The 16,143-nt window shown below is 59.7% G+C and overlaps 1 protein-coding gene across 1 annotated transcript; it reads left to right on the forward strand.

Moving 5' to 3' along the window:
* Positions 1-2,216: 2,216 nt before the first annotated feature.
* On the forward strand, positions 2,217-5,859 carry NKX1-1 (NK1 homeobox 1). Its single transcript, XM_027545249.1, has 2 exons — positions 2,217-2,664; positions 4,740-5,859. Exons 1-2 carry the CDS (start codon positions 2,217-2,219, stop codon positions 5,597-5,599), a joined length of 1,308 nt encoding a protein of 435 aa, XP_027401050.1. The 3' UTR covers positions 5,600-5,859.
* Positions 5,860-16,143: the final 10,284 nt, after the last annotated feature.

The raw sequence follows: 16,143 nt of genomic DNA on the forward strand, positions 1-16,143 counted from the left end.
GTCATTTCACCTGTGTGCTCATGTTGAATGAAAGTTGTATCAAGAGAGCTCATATGTCTCTTCCTCACGTGAGCGTGTAATCAGAGTGAGCGTGTAACCAGAGTGAGCGCAGGCTCCTGCCCACCCCGCCCTCCACCCACCCAGCAAGGGGTGGGGGTTCTGACTGCTGTGTGTGTGCCTCGCCTGGTGACCTGCGGTGGGGCCAGGCACGGTGTGTGAGCGTGCCCTGGAGGGGCTTGCGTCACACTGAGCCTCGGCCACCCAGAACCAGGTCAGGGCCCAGTCCAAGGGACTTGCCCCTTGGCGCCCAGGACAGTGCCCAGCAGCTGTGCCTGGCGGGGTGGGGGGGGCGGTGAGGAGTCCGAGCGGTAGCTCAGGGGACGGGTCCCCATGTGCCCCTCCTCATGGAGAGAGTGGAGGGGCACCAAGGCCAGCTGGGAGCTGGCTGGCAGGGGTGAGGCTGGCTGCAGGGATGTGACTGCGTTTTCATGGATTTGTGCCTGTGTGTGGTGTGTGCTGGTGAACGAGTGTGTGAGTGCATGCGAACGGGTGTGCGCATCTATGTTCAAACTTTGCTGGGGGAGGGGCAGAGAGAGCCTAAGAGTCCCTCCAGGAAGGTGGGGGTGGGAAGGAGATAATTACCTCTCTGTGATGAGAGATTATCCACCCTCCTTCCCCCAGAGGTGATTTATAATTTAAAGATAAAGAATAATCAAGTCCTGGCAAGGAAGGACACAGTGTTGTGGGTCTGATTAGAATCTCCGGACGGACCAGCACGCGGGGGAGGGGAAGGGCTGGGGGAGGGGACGTCTGGCCTCCCCATCCCCCCACCCCGCCCCCACCTCCCTGAGGATCAGCCTGTCCGAGCTTGGCCCAAATTACAGCCAATCGGTCCCCCATTATTTCTCCCAACTTTTAATTTCTGCTTCCAAAGGATCATTGCCCGCGGTAATTGCAAAGGACCCGTCCTTGTGTGCAGAGCAGGCTCCGGGGACCGCAGTGTGGGGCGGCGCAAACCGCTCGTGCACACGCCAGCGCGCACACCCCCGCCACCAACAGCGCACACCCTGAGGACCCCGCACGCGCGCTCCCACCGCCGGCTCCCACCTGGGTCCAGCGGCGGCCGGTGTGCTCGTCGGCGGGCGCAGGGAGGAGGGAGAGGCGGCCCTCCCCCGGACGCGGGCAGGCCCCCCGAGGGCCGCAGGGCCGGGCGGTGCGCACCTCGCGGTGTAGACAAACGCACACGTAACACCCGGACCGAAGGACTTCTCCGGGAGCGGGGAGGGGAGTTTGCGGTGCTGTTTCCCCTTCCGGGAGGCTATCGATTTTTGTGTAAGCCTCCTGCCCTTGGCACGAGTTTTTCGGCCCCCGTTTTGGGGCGGGGACGGGAGGCACAGCCAGCCGTCCCCGCGTTCGAGTCCGCTTCTGATGAGCGACCCCGGGGGCCGTCGGCCCCGCCCCCGGCGCGGACACGAGGCCAGGCCCTAATTTGACGGCGCGAAGGGGCGGGGGCGTGCGGGGACGCCGGCCCGAATCGCTAAGCGAGCGAGACCCGGAGACTCGAGAGCAGACCCCGAGCGGAGGGACGGAGGGAGGCGGGACCGAGGCCCGCGGAACGCCCGGGAGAGGGCTGACTACGCGGCCAAGATCCCGGGGGTCGGCCCGCGGGGACCGCGCGGCAGCCTCGCGAGCCGCCGGGATGCCCCAGCCAACTCGCGGGGCGCGCCCCGGGGCCCCCGCAATTATTTAAGGGGCTGCCTCCCCCCGTCCCAAGCCCGGGGGGCCGGCGGCGTTTCCGGACGAGCGGAAGCGAAGCGAACCGCGACAGCCGCTCGCGCACCGCACTCTTCCCCGGGCTGCCCGTCTGTCGGTCGGGCCCGGGGTGCCGTCCGTGTGTCCCGCGCGGGGCCCGCCTCCTCTGCCCGGGACCGTTCGCAGCCAATTAGGCGCGCGCGCTAACGAGGGCGGCGGAGCCCGCGGCCGCCGGCGGGCGCACGTGTGTGCGGCGAGTGGGCGCGTGGGCGCCGCCGGCGGGGCCGCCATAAAGGAGCCGGCCCGGAGCGGCGGGCGCCTGAGGCGGCGGCGGAGGCGGCGGCAGCAGCACCGGCCGAGCGCGGGGCGGCGCGGGGCGCGAGCCGAGCCGTGGCGCCCGGGCCGCCGGGGATGGGAGCCCAGTAGCCGGAGGGGCCCGAGCGGCCGACGCGCGGGAGGCCGGCATGAGCGCGAGCGGCCCGGCAGCTCCCGGGGACGGCCCCGCGCTGCCGCCGCCGCCGCCAGCGCCAGGCCCAGGGCCCGCACCGCCTGCGCCCGCCGCTGCCCGGGACGCCATGGACGGGCGCGCGGAGATGCCTGCCTTCCCGCGGGCCGGAGCCCCGCCGCTCGCCGCCAGCGACACGGTGCCCGCGGCGCCCGAGGGGGCTGGGGCGGCCCGGCCCGGCCCGCCGCCGCGCCCCACCTCCTTCTCCGTGTTGGACATACTGGACCCCAACAAGTTCAACAGCAGAAGACGCCGCTGTGTGCTGCTGGGTCCCGTGGCGCCCGCTGCCTGCGCCCCATGTGCCCCGGCCCCCGCCGCCCCGGGACGCCCGCCGCGCTCGGAGGAGCTGGAGCGCCGCGCCCTCGTCGCCGCCGGAGCTGGAGCCGGGACCGGAGCTGAGCCGCCGCGTGAGTAGGACAGGGCCAGCGCCGGATCTCCAGGGCAGGGGCACGGGCCGCGGCTACGCGTTCGCGTTCCTGGGACCCCTCGGCGAACCTGGCCGGCCCCGCGACAAGCTCCGTGGGAAAGTTCGCAGCGCGCGGGGCCCGCACCAGCCCGCCCGCCGCCTGCGTCCGACCCGGACTCCGGGCCCGCACCGCCCGGTGCCTCCCGGATGGCTCCCCGGGCCGGCGTAGGGCTGCGGGCCGCACGGCCGGCGCAGGGTTGGCCACTGCGCGCCCTGGGCATGGCGGGCTCGCGCGCCGTGACCTCCCCACTCCCGCCGCAGCCTCCCGAGACCCCCGCCCTCCATTCATTTTTTTCCTTTTTTTTTTCTTTCTCTTTCTCTTTTTTGGGGGGGACAAATCAGACTAATTGTGACAAAACGCTGGTTATCTCTGGAAAAACAATTAAATCTCTTCGATTACAGTTAAGGGGAAATGTGCTTAGCGGCGGAAAGCAACCGCTAATGGGGCGGCCCGAGCCCGGCCCGGTCGATATCCTATTACGGCTGCATGCATATCTCTTTCAAGCACCTTGCAAACTCCCCCCGAACATCTAAATTATAGGGTCAAAATTCGGATAATTACTCGATTAAAACCTATTACACTTATTAGGGGCCGCTATTGATCGAGAATTGCATTCGACCGGCTCCTGATTGCTTTCGGTGCCCCCTCCCCTGGCCCTTCCTCCAGCCAACTTCCCGGGCCCTCTGCCTGGCAGAAAGAGGCGCACAGGGCGGGCAGGGCTGGGGGCCCTTTCCAGGAGAGGGGCCTCCAGTTTGGGGCACCCTCAGAGCTGGACTGATATGAAGGAGGAACAACCCAGGCGGACTGGAGGGGGCCCTTCAGGCTTCCCCTCTGGCGAGGTTCTGGGAGTTTCCACATAGAGCCTCCACTCAAATGGGGAACAGTCAGAAGGAAGGCCCAGTTTCTCAGGTTCAGGGAGGGAGTGCTTAGGCCCCCCTTCCTCAGTCCAGCCCTGGGCAGAACAGGAGCAAAGTACTCTCGGGTTCATTTTGGCACAGTCTCTGCTCCCGGTGAGGGGTACGTGGAGGCCCGGAGGCCCGCCTCCGGCAGCCTCTGTGGTCGCCCTGGAGGCGTCTCCCAGGACTGCATTTGTCCTTTATTCTCCAATTCTCGGTGCCACCCTCACGGGGCCTGGTGCCCGAGGACGAGACACGGTGCTGGGGGCTTGTCCTGGCTTCTTTCCTGGTTGGTTGTACGACCACCTGTGGGAGCCGGGGCTGCATAGAAACCCCCCTACCCCACGCCAGGCTGCCATCAGGTCAGACGCTGTCCTCCAAATTTCTGAGATTAGGATTGCAGCCACCTTGCGGGCCTCTGCCTGGAGCATCCGGGGCTGCTGCTTAGACAGACCGAGCGGGGACTCCATCCCAGGGATCTCAGCGCCGCCCTGGACCCCCACCACCCAGGCCGGTTTTCCCCGTCAGGCCCAGTCCAGGTTCGCTGGGGCCGCAGCCCAGGGGCTAAGTTCTAGGCCTCAAGGCTCAAGGTAGGGATGGTTCCAGGGCAGCGTTTTCGGTACCCCGAAATCGCCTCTGGTAGCGGGCTCCAACCTCACCCCAGGCCTCTGCTCCGGCCCACTCTTAAACGCTCAGTAATTGGCTGGCCCAGAGCCTTGCGGTAATTGGAGGGTAATATACGCCGAAATAAATTAAATGGCCGTTAACTAGTTTGTACATTACACAAAATGAGTTTAATTAAGTTTGTATCTGTCCCGCGGATCGATGGGATCCTTCCCCCTCGCCGTAAGCCCGGCGGTCCGGTCTGCCCCGCTCAGGCAAAGGCGCAGACCCGGGAGACGGCGAAAAGAGGAGCCGAGGAAGGGTGCGGGGGTGGGTGGCGCGGGAGGAGGGAGGGAGCGGGCAGGGAAACGAGAGCGCCCGAGGCCGAGGAGGCGGCAGAGAAGAAACGGAAACGGGCGAGGGGGCTCGACCCGGGGCGCGGGACGGCGGGGACGAGCGCGGAAGGGAGCGCGCCGGTCCTAACTGTCCTGTCCTCCCGCCCTGCCCGGCCCACAGACGCCGGCGACCCCTGCAAGGCGGACGAGGCAGAGGCCAACGGCTACAGCAGCGGCGGCGGCCGCAGCCCGAGCGCAGACAGCGGGGACGAAGCGCCCGACGACGACGACGATGAGGACGAGGCGGCGGGGACGGTGCGCGGCGCGGAGGCGCGGGGAGGCGGCGGCGGCCTCGGGGCCCGCGGGTCGGGCTGCCAGGGAGAGGCCGAGGCGCCCTTAGGCGCCGTCGACGAGGCCGCGGCCCCGGGTCCCCGCGGGACCTCGCCCGGAGTCCCGGGCCCGCAGGGAGCCGCGGCGGCGGCGGCGCCTGGGGGCGCAGGGACGGCCTCGCAGGGAGCGGCGGCGGCGGCCGCGAAGCCCAAGCGGAAGCGCACGGGCTCCGACTCCAAGTCCGGGAAGCCGCGGCGCGCGCGCACCGCCTTCACCTATGAGCAGCTCGTGGCGCTGGAGAACAAGTTCAAGGCGACGCGCTACCTGTCGGTGTGCGAGCGCCTCAACCTGGCGCTGTCGCTGAGCCTCACCGAGACGCAGGTGAAGATCTGGTTCCAGAACCGCCGCACCAAGTGGAAGAAGCAGAACCCGGGCGCCGACACCAGCGCGCCGACCGGTGGCGGCGGCGGCGCGGGCCCGGGCGCGGGCCCGGGCGCGGGGCTGCCCGGTGGCCTCAGCCCGCTCAGCCCGTCGCCGCCCATGGGCGCGCCGCTCGCCATGCACGGCCCGGCGGGGTACCCAGCGCACGGCCCCGGCGGCCTGGTGTGCGCCGCGCAGCTGCCCTTCCTGTCGAGCCCGGCGGTGCTCTCGCCCTTCGTGCTGGGCTCGCAGACCTACGGCGCGCCCGCCTTCTACGCACCGCACCTCTGAGCGCGGCCATGGGACCGACCGGGCGTTCCGAGGACCCGAGGGCGCCCGCAGGCCGGCTTTTTGGCAAGGCCGCGGTCGCTGACTCTGTATATAGCCGATTGCTACAGAAGAGTTTTAAATTTATAAACGACTGTCCGCGTGCGTCGGGGCTGAGCTCGGTCCGCTCGGAAGCACTTTGCCGAACTCTACCCAATCAATAAACCGAAGGAGGCCCGCGTCCCTCAAGCTGCTCGCTGCCCTTCGGCGGGGACTTCGGCGCGACCCAGGCGCCCCGCGCGGGCCGTGGGCCCCCGTTTACCCGCCGGCCGGGGTTCCCGTGGCCAGGCTCGCGCGTCCTGCGCCCCGAGTTCCCCCGCGTGCTTGCGACCTTCGCTGCGGAGCCTCCAGCCCCAGAGAACCAGGTCCCCTGCCTTCCCTACTCCTTCCGTCCCCCAAGCCTCGGGACCTCCTCTTCCCCTCCCCCCGCGGGGGGCGCCTGGGGGTGAGGAAAGGCCGAGGCTGGCGGGCCGCGGCAGGGATCGGGTCTGCCCCAGCCCTGTGCTCCTGCCTCGCTGCGCCTCGGCCCTGCCAGTCCTGAGCACCAGGCCTGCCGAGGTGGCGGGGGCGTCTGCAGCTTCCTGGGGAGCCGCCTGAGCCCAGCCCGCGGGGTCCCGTGTAGCCGCGCCTCTCCGCCCGCAGCCCGGCGCCGCGCCCCCACTTGCCGGCTCCTGGAGCATGCGGGGCGGGGATGCAGGCGGCTGTGAGAACCGAGGCTTCGGGATGCGGGCGCTGCTGCGCAGCGATGGGGGTCCCCTCCGCCGGCACTCAGGGTGGGCTCCCACGGTCGCTGGACACCGAGTGGCGGGGCCATGTGCCTGCCCAGCCCCGCAGCTGCTCCATGGCCGAGCCCTGCGCCCGCGGGGGGACATCCCTCTCCGTGAGCAACTCCCGTGTTCTCAGAGGGACTCTTCCCCGTGCTGGTCACTGACCACGGGGCCAGAGCTGGGGCTGAGGCTGGGGTCGTGGAGCAGGATGACCCTTCGGCCAGTGGGTGACAGCCACCCCCGGCCGGTGGGAGTGGAGGAGGGCGCCCGGCGTTGCCCTCGCCCTCTCCAGTGGGCAGAGAGAGGGTGGAGGAGGGGCGGGGGGTTGGGGCGCTGCAGCCCCCACCCTGGCCTCCGGCCTCCCTCCTCACCCGCAGCACCGCCCCTCACCCCGGGCGCCCCACCTGCGCAGGGCCCGTGCTGCGGAAATTCTGCAGTAACCCCGCGGCTGGCGGTCAGCACCGAAGGGCTCCTCCACCCACCCAACCTGCAGGCAGCTGGGAGGCCCGAATCTCAGGACGCGTGGGTGCGGGAGTGTGAGCGCCCCCGGTCCCACCGCCGAGGCCTGGCTTCCGGAGGGCGCAGGCAGTGGACAGTGGGGCCCCGAAGGCTCTCGGCCTCAAGCTTCCTGGGTGACTGTGCGCTTAGCCCAAGCAGGGTCCCGGGGCTGCCTAGCAAGAAGCGGCAGCCTGTACTTCCGGCGCTGGGCATCCCCTCAGGACTGCGGAGGAGGGGCCAGATCGATCATCCGCCCGCCTCCCCAACGCCCACCTTGGGGAACCAAGGGCAGGAAGGAGGAGGAGTTTCATGCACAAGGGGCAGCGGCTCTGGGCTCCCTCTCCCCACCCCACCTGTCACCCACACTCACAAGGTCACCTGGACACGTGGCGGTCACACCTCTGGACCCCCCAGTGTCACCAGCCCTAGCTCTGGATGCGGGGAGGTTAGAAGCCGGGAGGCAGGGAAGCGATCCCGCCCCTCTCCCCACTCCGCTCCTCCTTGGGGCCCCAGACTTAGTCCCAAGCTGGTCCCACAGCCATGCCACTGTGGGCACCTGGGCAGGCCCTGCTGCGCAAGTTGGGGGGGGGGCTCCCTGTCACTCTCTGGGGCCCTGAGGTCTCCCTTCAGTGCTGAGCCCTTGTGGGGACGGAGCTGTCAGCCTGTCTGAGCCTCCTCGAACCCCAGGGGCGGCACGGGACTGGGAAGAACAGGCCTGGTCTCGTGGGGCCGCTCCTGCAGGCGCCCACAGGCCCAGCTCCCGCCCAGCTCTCCCGCTCCCTCCTACAGGTCATCAGAATCTGCCACAAACCAGAGAACTCGGGGGTGCAGACACCACCTCCCCGGGGACCCTCAAGCTGTCCCCACCAGCCTTACTCCCAAGAGGCTTTTCGGGGACCCCTGACTGCCCAGTTCTGGGGTTCCTGAGCTGGAGGCAGAGGGGCGTGCTGGCCCTGCTGGCACCTTACCCCTGTCCCCCTGTGGCCCCACTTTGCTGTCAGTGCTGTGAGGCTCAGCCCAGGATCTGGGTGCACTCTGGGGAGGCCCTCCTCCAACCCCCAGGACCAGCCCTGGCCCCCAATCCCAGAATGGTGCCCACACAGTTCATCCTGTGGAGGAGCAGGCCCGACACAGAGGCCCCCTGGGGGCTCCCCTCCCTACACTACCCCCGTCTCCCGTCCAGGGACCGCTGAACCCAGTCCCCTCCCTCCTTGGCCCAGCCCACACTGGTGGGCTCTGGTCACTTGCTGTGTTAGGATTGGCTTTGGTTGCGTGGAAGAGAAAAGCTCAATGAATGGAAATTGAAGAAGATTGTTTGTCTCTCCTGTGTGAGGGAGAGCTGGCCATTGGAGGCCCTGGGCAGCTGTGACACCTTCCCAGAATTCTGAGGGCACCAGCTCTGTCCAGCTCTCCCATTGCCCCATCCCGGCTGGGTTGGGCCTCGTCTTCATGGACACACATGGAGGGTGTGGCTCCAGCCATCACATCCACGTTCTAGGCACAAACAAGGAGAGGAGAGGGGAGCGACTGCTTCCTTTAAGGACCTTTCCGGAAGCCCTTGTAACAGCTGCTCAGATCTCATTGGCCAGAACTTGGTCACTTGACCGCTCCTAGCCAAGGGAGGTTGGGAAATGTAGTTTCTTAGCTGGGGAGACCCCCCCCCTCCCCCCACCAACTGCCCCATGCCTGGTAAGAAGGGGAGTGGGCATGGGGGCTGCCAGCAGACCCGCTCCCCCACAGAGCACCCTAGCAGCTTCATCTGTCTCCCTGCCCACCTGTTTCGCTTAACTCTGACCAGCGCTGTTCCATCTGGGCGTGCTGGGGACAGCCCTACCTTCATAGCCACACGCTCGGGGGCACTCGCCCAGCCAGCAGCCTGCCCTGGCCTGCTGTGTCGGCCACCCCACTCCCCTGGCAGGCTCGTGCCCCCAGCTCACCCTGCTGCTGTTTCCACCCAGCCCCACATTGCCTCTGGCTGCCTGCTGTGTGGCCTTCTTTCAGAGCCAAAGCTCCAGACTGTCCACACGGGCCGCCCTCCCACTGGGGCAGGCAGCCTGTCCCACTCCTTCCTTCTCAGGGCCTGGTGCCCCCGCTTGTCCTGCTGAGCTGAGGGGGAGCCCCATCTCACTTCCTGCCCAGGACGCCCTCAGCACCACTTCCCCAACCCAGGCGCTCCCGTCCTCGTCCCCACGGGCCCCTCTCCTCTGGCTGTGAGGCTCTCCTGTGCTGCCCAGCCCTGCCCACACCAGTGGTGTGGCCTGCCACTCAGCGGCTGATGCCCCTGCCACCCCAGGTTCAGTTCTCCACTTGTGACCACGTGCCCTTGCTCCTGGGCAGCCAGTGTGACCTACCACACCCCCACCCCCAGGGTGGCCCCCGGCTGGGCCACTGAAACGTCGCTCAGCGCAGAGGGACCGTCCTTGGCCACCTGCGGCTTTCTGGAGGGCGTGCCGTTTCCAGGGGACGGGCAAGGCTGGGTGGACGAAGTGGGTGACCTGGGGGTGGGCAGGGGCGTACAGGGCATCCTCAGAAACGCAGGGACTGTCACCTGGGGGTGGGGGGTGCAGGGCTGGGCACACAGGTTTCAGGGGACAATGGAAGGTGCCCTGTCCCACCCCACACCTTCAGCGGGGTGGTGGCCCCCTCTGGAGAAGCCCCTGCCAGGCGTGACCACTCTCTGTCTTGCCAGGACACAGACCTGATGGTAGCTGGGTGCTGATCCCCGGGAGACAGACCACCTTTCCTGCTTTCTGGGCAGCAGGACACTCCCAGGGGATTAGGTTTGGCCAAGTTGACATAAGCAGTGTGTGCTACTGGAGGAGTTCCTGAGGGGGCCCCTCACAGGAAATGGCTGAGGCTACAGCACAGCCGCCTCTTCTGCAGACACAGTGATGGCTGGAGCTCCAGCAGCCACCGTGGGCCAAGAGATAGTCTTGGGGGATACAGGCCTTGTGCTCTGATGCTGGGGGTGGGGAGGGATGAAGCCCAGTGGCTCCATGCAGCTTCCTCACCAATCTGAGCACCACCTGAGGACTTTCAGTTCAGTTCAGTCGCTCAGTTGTGTCTGACTCTTTGTGACCCCATGAATCGCCAGGCCTCCCTGTCCATCACCAACTTCCGGAGTCTACCCAAACCCATGTCCATCGAGTCGGTGATACCATCCAGCCATCGCATCCTCTGTCGTCCCCTTCTCCTCCTGCCCCCAATCCCTCCCAGCATCATAGTCTTTTCCAATGAGTCAGCTCTTCCCGTCAGGTGGCCTAAGGATTGGGATTTCCAGCTTCATCATCAGTCCTTCCAATAAACACCCAGGACTGATCTCCTTTAGGATGGACTGGTTGGATATCCTTGCAGTCCAAGGGACTCTCAAGAGTCTTCTCCAACACCGCAGTTCAAAAGCATCAATTCTTCAGCGCTCAGCTTTCTTCACAGTCCAACTCTCACATCCACACATGACCACTGGAAAAGCCATAGCCTTCACTAGACGGACGTTTCTTGGCAAAGTAATGTCTCTGCTTTTGAATATGCTGTCTAGGTTGATCATAACTTTCCTTCCACGGAGTAAGCATCTTTTAATTTCATGGCTGCAATCACCATCTGCAGTGATTTTGGAGCCCAGAAAAATAAAGTCAGCCACTGTTTCCCCATCTATTTGCCATGAAGTGATGGGACCAGACGCCGTGATCTTAGTTTTCTGAATGTTGAGCTTTAAGCCAACTTTTTCACTCTCCTCTTTCACTTTCATCAAGAGGCCTCATCAAGTTCCTCTTCACTTTCTGCCATAAGGGTGGTGTCATCTGCATATCCGAGGTTATTGATATTTCTCCCAGCAATCTTGATTCCAGTTTGCGCTTCTTCCAGCCCAGCGTTTCTCATGACGTACTCTACACAGAAGTTAAATAAGCAGGGTGACAAAATACAGCCTTGACATACTCCTTTTCCTATTGGGAACCAGTCTGTCGTTCCATGTCCAGTTCTAACTGTTGCTTCCTGACCTGCATACAGGTTTCTCAAGAGGCAGGTCAGGTGGTCTGGTATTCCCATCTCTTTCAGAATTTTCCACAGTTTATTGTGATCTACACAGTCAAAGGCTTTGGCATAGTCCATAAAGCAGAAATAGATGTTTTTCTGGAACTCTCTTGCTTTTTCGATGATCCAGCGGATGTTTGGCAATATGATCTTTGGTTCCTCTGCCTTTTCTAAAACCAGCTTGAACACCTGGAAGTTCACGGTTCACGTATTGCTGAAGCCTGGCTTGGAGAATTTAAGAGCATTACTTTACTAGCGTGAGATGAGTGTGAGTGTGTGGTAGTTTGAGCCTTCTTTGGCGCTGCCTGTCTTTGGGGCTGGAGCTTCAACCCTGTGTTCACAAGGCTCTGTTACTGGAGTGCTCCATTCTGTGCAGCCAACTCTGACTCCTGCTCCCTGGGCAGTCTGCCCTTGGCAAGGGGGCTGCACCATACCACCCCACACCTCCGTGGCCCCGGGAATATAAAACGAAGAAGCCACGAAAGACTGGTTAAATTCAGCTACATTAAAAAAAAATCTACATGGCAGAAAACAATGTAAGCAAAATCAGAAGATAAAATTAGGATGTATTTGCAACTCATCATGTACAGCTTGTTTTCTCACTGAATAAAGCGTTCCCACAGTTTAATAAGAAACCCATAAACTAACAGAAAAATGAGCAAAGGGTATGGAATACAATTCTCAGAAAAGGATAAACAACAAATACTTTAACACATGGAAAATGCTTGGTCTCACTCCTAAGAGAAACATCAGTTACAACTGTAAGTGACGTTCTCACGGGGCAAAGATCCAAACATTCATGAGGTGAGAACCCAGTCACGGCCAGCATCTGGCTGGTAGAACACTGAAGGTATGCCCAATACCCCCACACACGCCCCCACACTCCCACGCACACGTGCATGCACTCATGCACACTCACCCCACAGGCATGCACATGCACCGCACACATGCACATATCCACGCACACGCACCCCCCACACGCATGCACATGCACCCCACACATGCACACCCATCCCACACATATACACACACAGGCACACACACCCCACACATGCACACCCCCCCCACACATGCAGACCCATCCCACACATGCACACCCATGCACACGCACCCCACACATGCACACCCATCCCACACATGCACACCCATGCACACGCACCCCACACATGCACACACATCCCACACATACACACACATCCCACACACACACCCATGCACACGCACCCCACACATGCACACCCATGCACACCCATCCCACACATACACACACACATGCACACGCACCCCACACAGGCACATCCATGCACATGCATGCACACACAGGCACATGCATGCACACACAGCTAGTCAGCAAAACCACAAGACTCAATGGATCAAAGCATATGAGGAACCCTAATGAGCTGATCAGCAAGCTGCCAGGCAAGGACTCACATGCCAAGCACAACAGGTGCAGATTTACACAACTGGTCCAGGAAACACACTGAACAAACAAACAGAAACAAATGTGGGGGACGGGAGGATCTTCCAGAGTTGCCACATCATATCACTTAAAAAAAAGAGAGACACAAGAAGAACCAGTAAAGTAGAGCCCACACAAAGGGAGAAAGTGGTCAAGAGAAACTTCTGGAATAAGCCCAGATGTTAAACTTACTAGACAAGTACTTTAAATCAGTTATTGTATGTTCATGTCTAAAGAATTAAATTATAAGAATGATGTCTTACCAATAGAGTATCAATAACAAGAAACAAATTAAGGAAGAAAACAAAACAGACTTTTTCTGGACTGAAAAAGTACAACCACTAAAATGGAAAGCTCACTAGAGCAACTCAACACCAGACTGTAGTTGGCAAAAGAAAGAATCTAGGCCCCAAAGATAGGTCAACAGGTCCAGTCTGAGAAACAGAAAAAAGAATGAAGAAAAAGAGGCCTGCGAGGCCAGTGTGCGCATGTGATGGGGGTCCTAGAAGAGGAAAGAGGGACGGGCAGAAAGAATCTTCGGAGAAATAATGGCCAAAAACCTTCCAAGTTTAAAGAGAAACCACCTCTACAAGCAAGCAGCTCAGCAGAGCCCCAGCAGCACACGGACGAGTCCCTGACTAGACAGGCTTTAGTTAACAGCAGGATGGTGAAGACGGGGCATCTTGAAAGCAGAGGAAAACCCAGCTCAGTATGTAGAGGCTTCTTTCCCTGAAAGACGGACAGCGGCCTTCTCGCCTGGAACCCTGGAGCCTAGGAAGCAGTGACATGACATAGTCCAAGTGTTGAAAGAAAAAACTGTTACACCAAGGAGTCCATATCCACCAAAACTACTCAAGAACGAAGAAGAAATGAAGACATCCCCAAAGAGACAAGAACAAAGACAGTTCACAGCTGGCAGATTCAGATCCTCAGGGAGACACAGAGTGCTGGTAAAGGCAGCCTCGGGGCCGCTAAGTCAGTGTAAACATGTCTACGGACCTTGTCCTTTCCTCGAGTTAAAGAGCAACTACATAAAGCGATAATCACAAACCTATGTTGATGCGCTGACAACCTGTAAGATGCAACTTGTATGATAAGAACAGTGGAAAGGAGCCAGGAAGAAACAGCTCTCAGGGAGCAGCTCCGTAACCACTGAAATCAGTCGGCGTTAATCCACACTAGAGAGCAGTCAAGTTGTTCAGCGTAATCCTCAATGCAACCACTGAAAAAATTATCTACAAATAATGAAAGGCACAGGGAATTAAAGTATTACAAGGAATTAAACAGTTATTTAACACACATGAAATCAGTAACAGAGGAAGAAAGGTTTTAAGAGACATGTAGAAAAAAAAGAAAGATGGCAGACATAAATCTTACCTCATCAGTAATTATATTAAAGGGAAGTAGACTAAACATTCCACTCAAGCAACAGAGTCGGTAGAACGGACCAAACACATGCCATCCATTAGAAAGACTTGAGATTCAGAGACGGCGAGAGGGAAGGGCTGGAGAAGGCTGTGTCACGCGAACAAGAAGGTGCACTCACGTCGCACAAGAGAGACGTCAGGCAAACGCTGTCACTAGAGACAGAGCAGGCTGCGCTCTGAGATAAAAGGTCAATCCCTCAGGAAGAAATACCGGATATAAACATATATGCACTTAGCAACAAAGCCCTAAAGTGTACGAAGCAAAAACAGACAGAAGAGGGAGAAACAGATAATGTTAATAGTTGGAGATTTCAATACCCTACTTTCAATAAGGAATGTAACAGCTGCGGTAAAGATCAATAGGAAAAGAAAACCTGAGCAGCACGAGGCACCAAGCAGACCTGCAGACTCCATGGAACAGCCACCACCAGCAGAACACGGAGCCGCACCTAACTCTCCAGGACAGACCACGCGCCTCAAATTCTGAAGGACTGAACCGCACAAGACGTGCTCTTCGCTCAGTGAAATTAGAAATCAAGTGCCGGGAGGAACTCAGGAGCACGTGGACATTAAGCAACAAGCTCCTCAATAAACGACGGGCAGAAGAAGAAGTCACGAGAGAGGCTAGAAAATGCTCTAAGAATAAACAAACATGAATACACAATACGCTAAAATGTGCAGGACGAAGCTGAATCAGTGCTTAGACGGAAATTTATGCCCATAAATGTCTACATTACAAAGCAGACCTCAAGACAGTAAGCTGAACTTGCACTGAAGGGAGTATGACAAAACTGAAAATCACACATGCAAGCAACCCAAGGAAATCAAAGTCAGAGTGGAAACCAACCAAGCAAAATGACAAATAATAGAGGACAACTTCAAACAGATCAATAAAATTGATAATTCTTTAGCTAGACCAACCAAGAAAATAGAGAAGACTCAAATTTCTACAGTCAGGAATGACACAGGAGACGGGACAACCAGCCTTGTTCTTCTTGTTCCGTCACCAAGTTGTGTCCAACTCTAGGCGACCCCATGGACTGCAGCACGCCAGGCTCCCCTATCCCTCCCCATCTCCCGGAGTTTGCCCAAGTTCATGTCCATTGAGTTGGTGATGCCATCCAGCCATCTCATCCTCTGTCGTCCCCTTCTCCTCCTGCCCTCAATCTCTCCCAGCATCAGGGTCTTTTCCAGTGAGTCCCTTTGCATCAGGTGGCCAAAGTATTGGAACTTCAGCTTCAGCATCAGTCCTTCCAATGAGGATTCAGGGTTGATTTGAAGATTGACTGGTTGGATCTCCTTGCTGTCCAAGGGGCTCTCAAGAGTCTTCTCCAAGACCACAGTTCAAAAGCATCAATTCTTCAGTGCTCTGCCTTCGTTATGGTTCAGCTTTCACAATCGTCCGTGACCACTGGGAAGACCATAGCCTTGACTGTGGAATCTCTGTCAGCAAAGTGGCGCCTCCGCTTTCTAACACACTGTCTAGGTCCGTCACAGCTTTCCTACCAAGAGGCAATCGCCTTCTGCTTTCACGGCTGCGGTGGCCTGAGAGCCCAAGGAGAGGGGGTTTGCCACTGCTTCCCCTCTTCCCCTTCTATCTGCCATGAAGAGATGGGACCGGATGCCATGATCACATTTTTCTTAATGTTTAGTTTTAAGCTGGCTTTTTCACTCTCCTCCTTCAAGAGGTTCTTTAGTTCCTCTCTGCTTTCTGCCATTTGAGTGGTACCACCTGCAAATCTGAGGTTGTTGGTATCTCTCCCAGCAGTCTTGATTCCAGCTTGCGCTCCATCCACGTAGCATTTCTTGTGATGTGCTCTGCACATGTTCAGCAGGGTGGCAGGAAACAGCCTTGGCTACTCCTTTCTCAGTTCTGAACCAGTCCATTGTTCCATACAAGGCTCTAACTGTTGCTTCCTGACTGGCATACGGGTTTCTCAGGAGACAAGTAAGATGGTCTGGTATTGTCATCTCTTTTAAGAGTTTTTCACAGTTGTTATGATCCACATTGTCAAAGGCTTTGGCGTAATCAATGAAACAGAGGTAGATTTTTTTTTTTTTGGAACGCCTTTGCTTTCTGTATGATCTAGCAAATGCTGGCAATTTGAACTCTGGTTCCTCTGCCTTTTCTAAACCCAGCTTGGACATCTGGAAGTTCTCAGTTCACGTACTGCTGAAGCCTGGCATGAAGAATTCTGAGCACTAGCTTATTAGCATGGGAGATGAGAGTGGCTGCCTGGTGGTTTGAACATTGCTTAGGGCAGCCCTTCTTGGGAACTGGGGTGAGGATTGACCTTTTCCAGTCCTGTGGCCACTGCTGGGTTTTCA

Source organism: Bos indicus x Bos taurus, chromosome 6 (genome assembly GCF_003369695.1).
Source record: "Bos indicus x Bos taurus breed Angus x Brahman F1 hybrid chromosome 6, Bos_hybrid_MaternalHap_v2.0, whole genome shotgun sequence".
Taxonomy (NCBI): domain Eukaryota; kingdom Metazoa; phylum Chordata; class Mammalia; order Artiodactyla; family Bovidae; genus Bos; species Bos indicus x Bos taurus.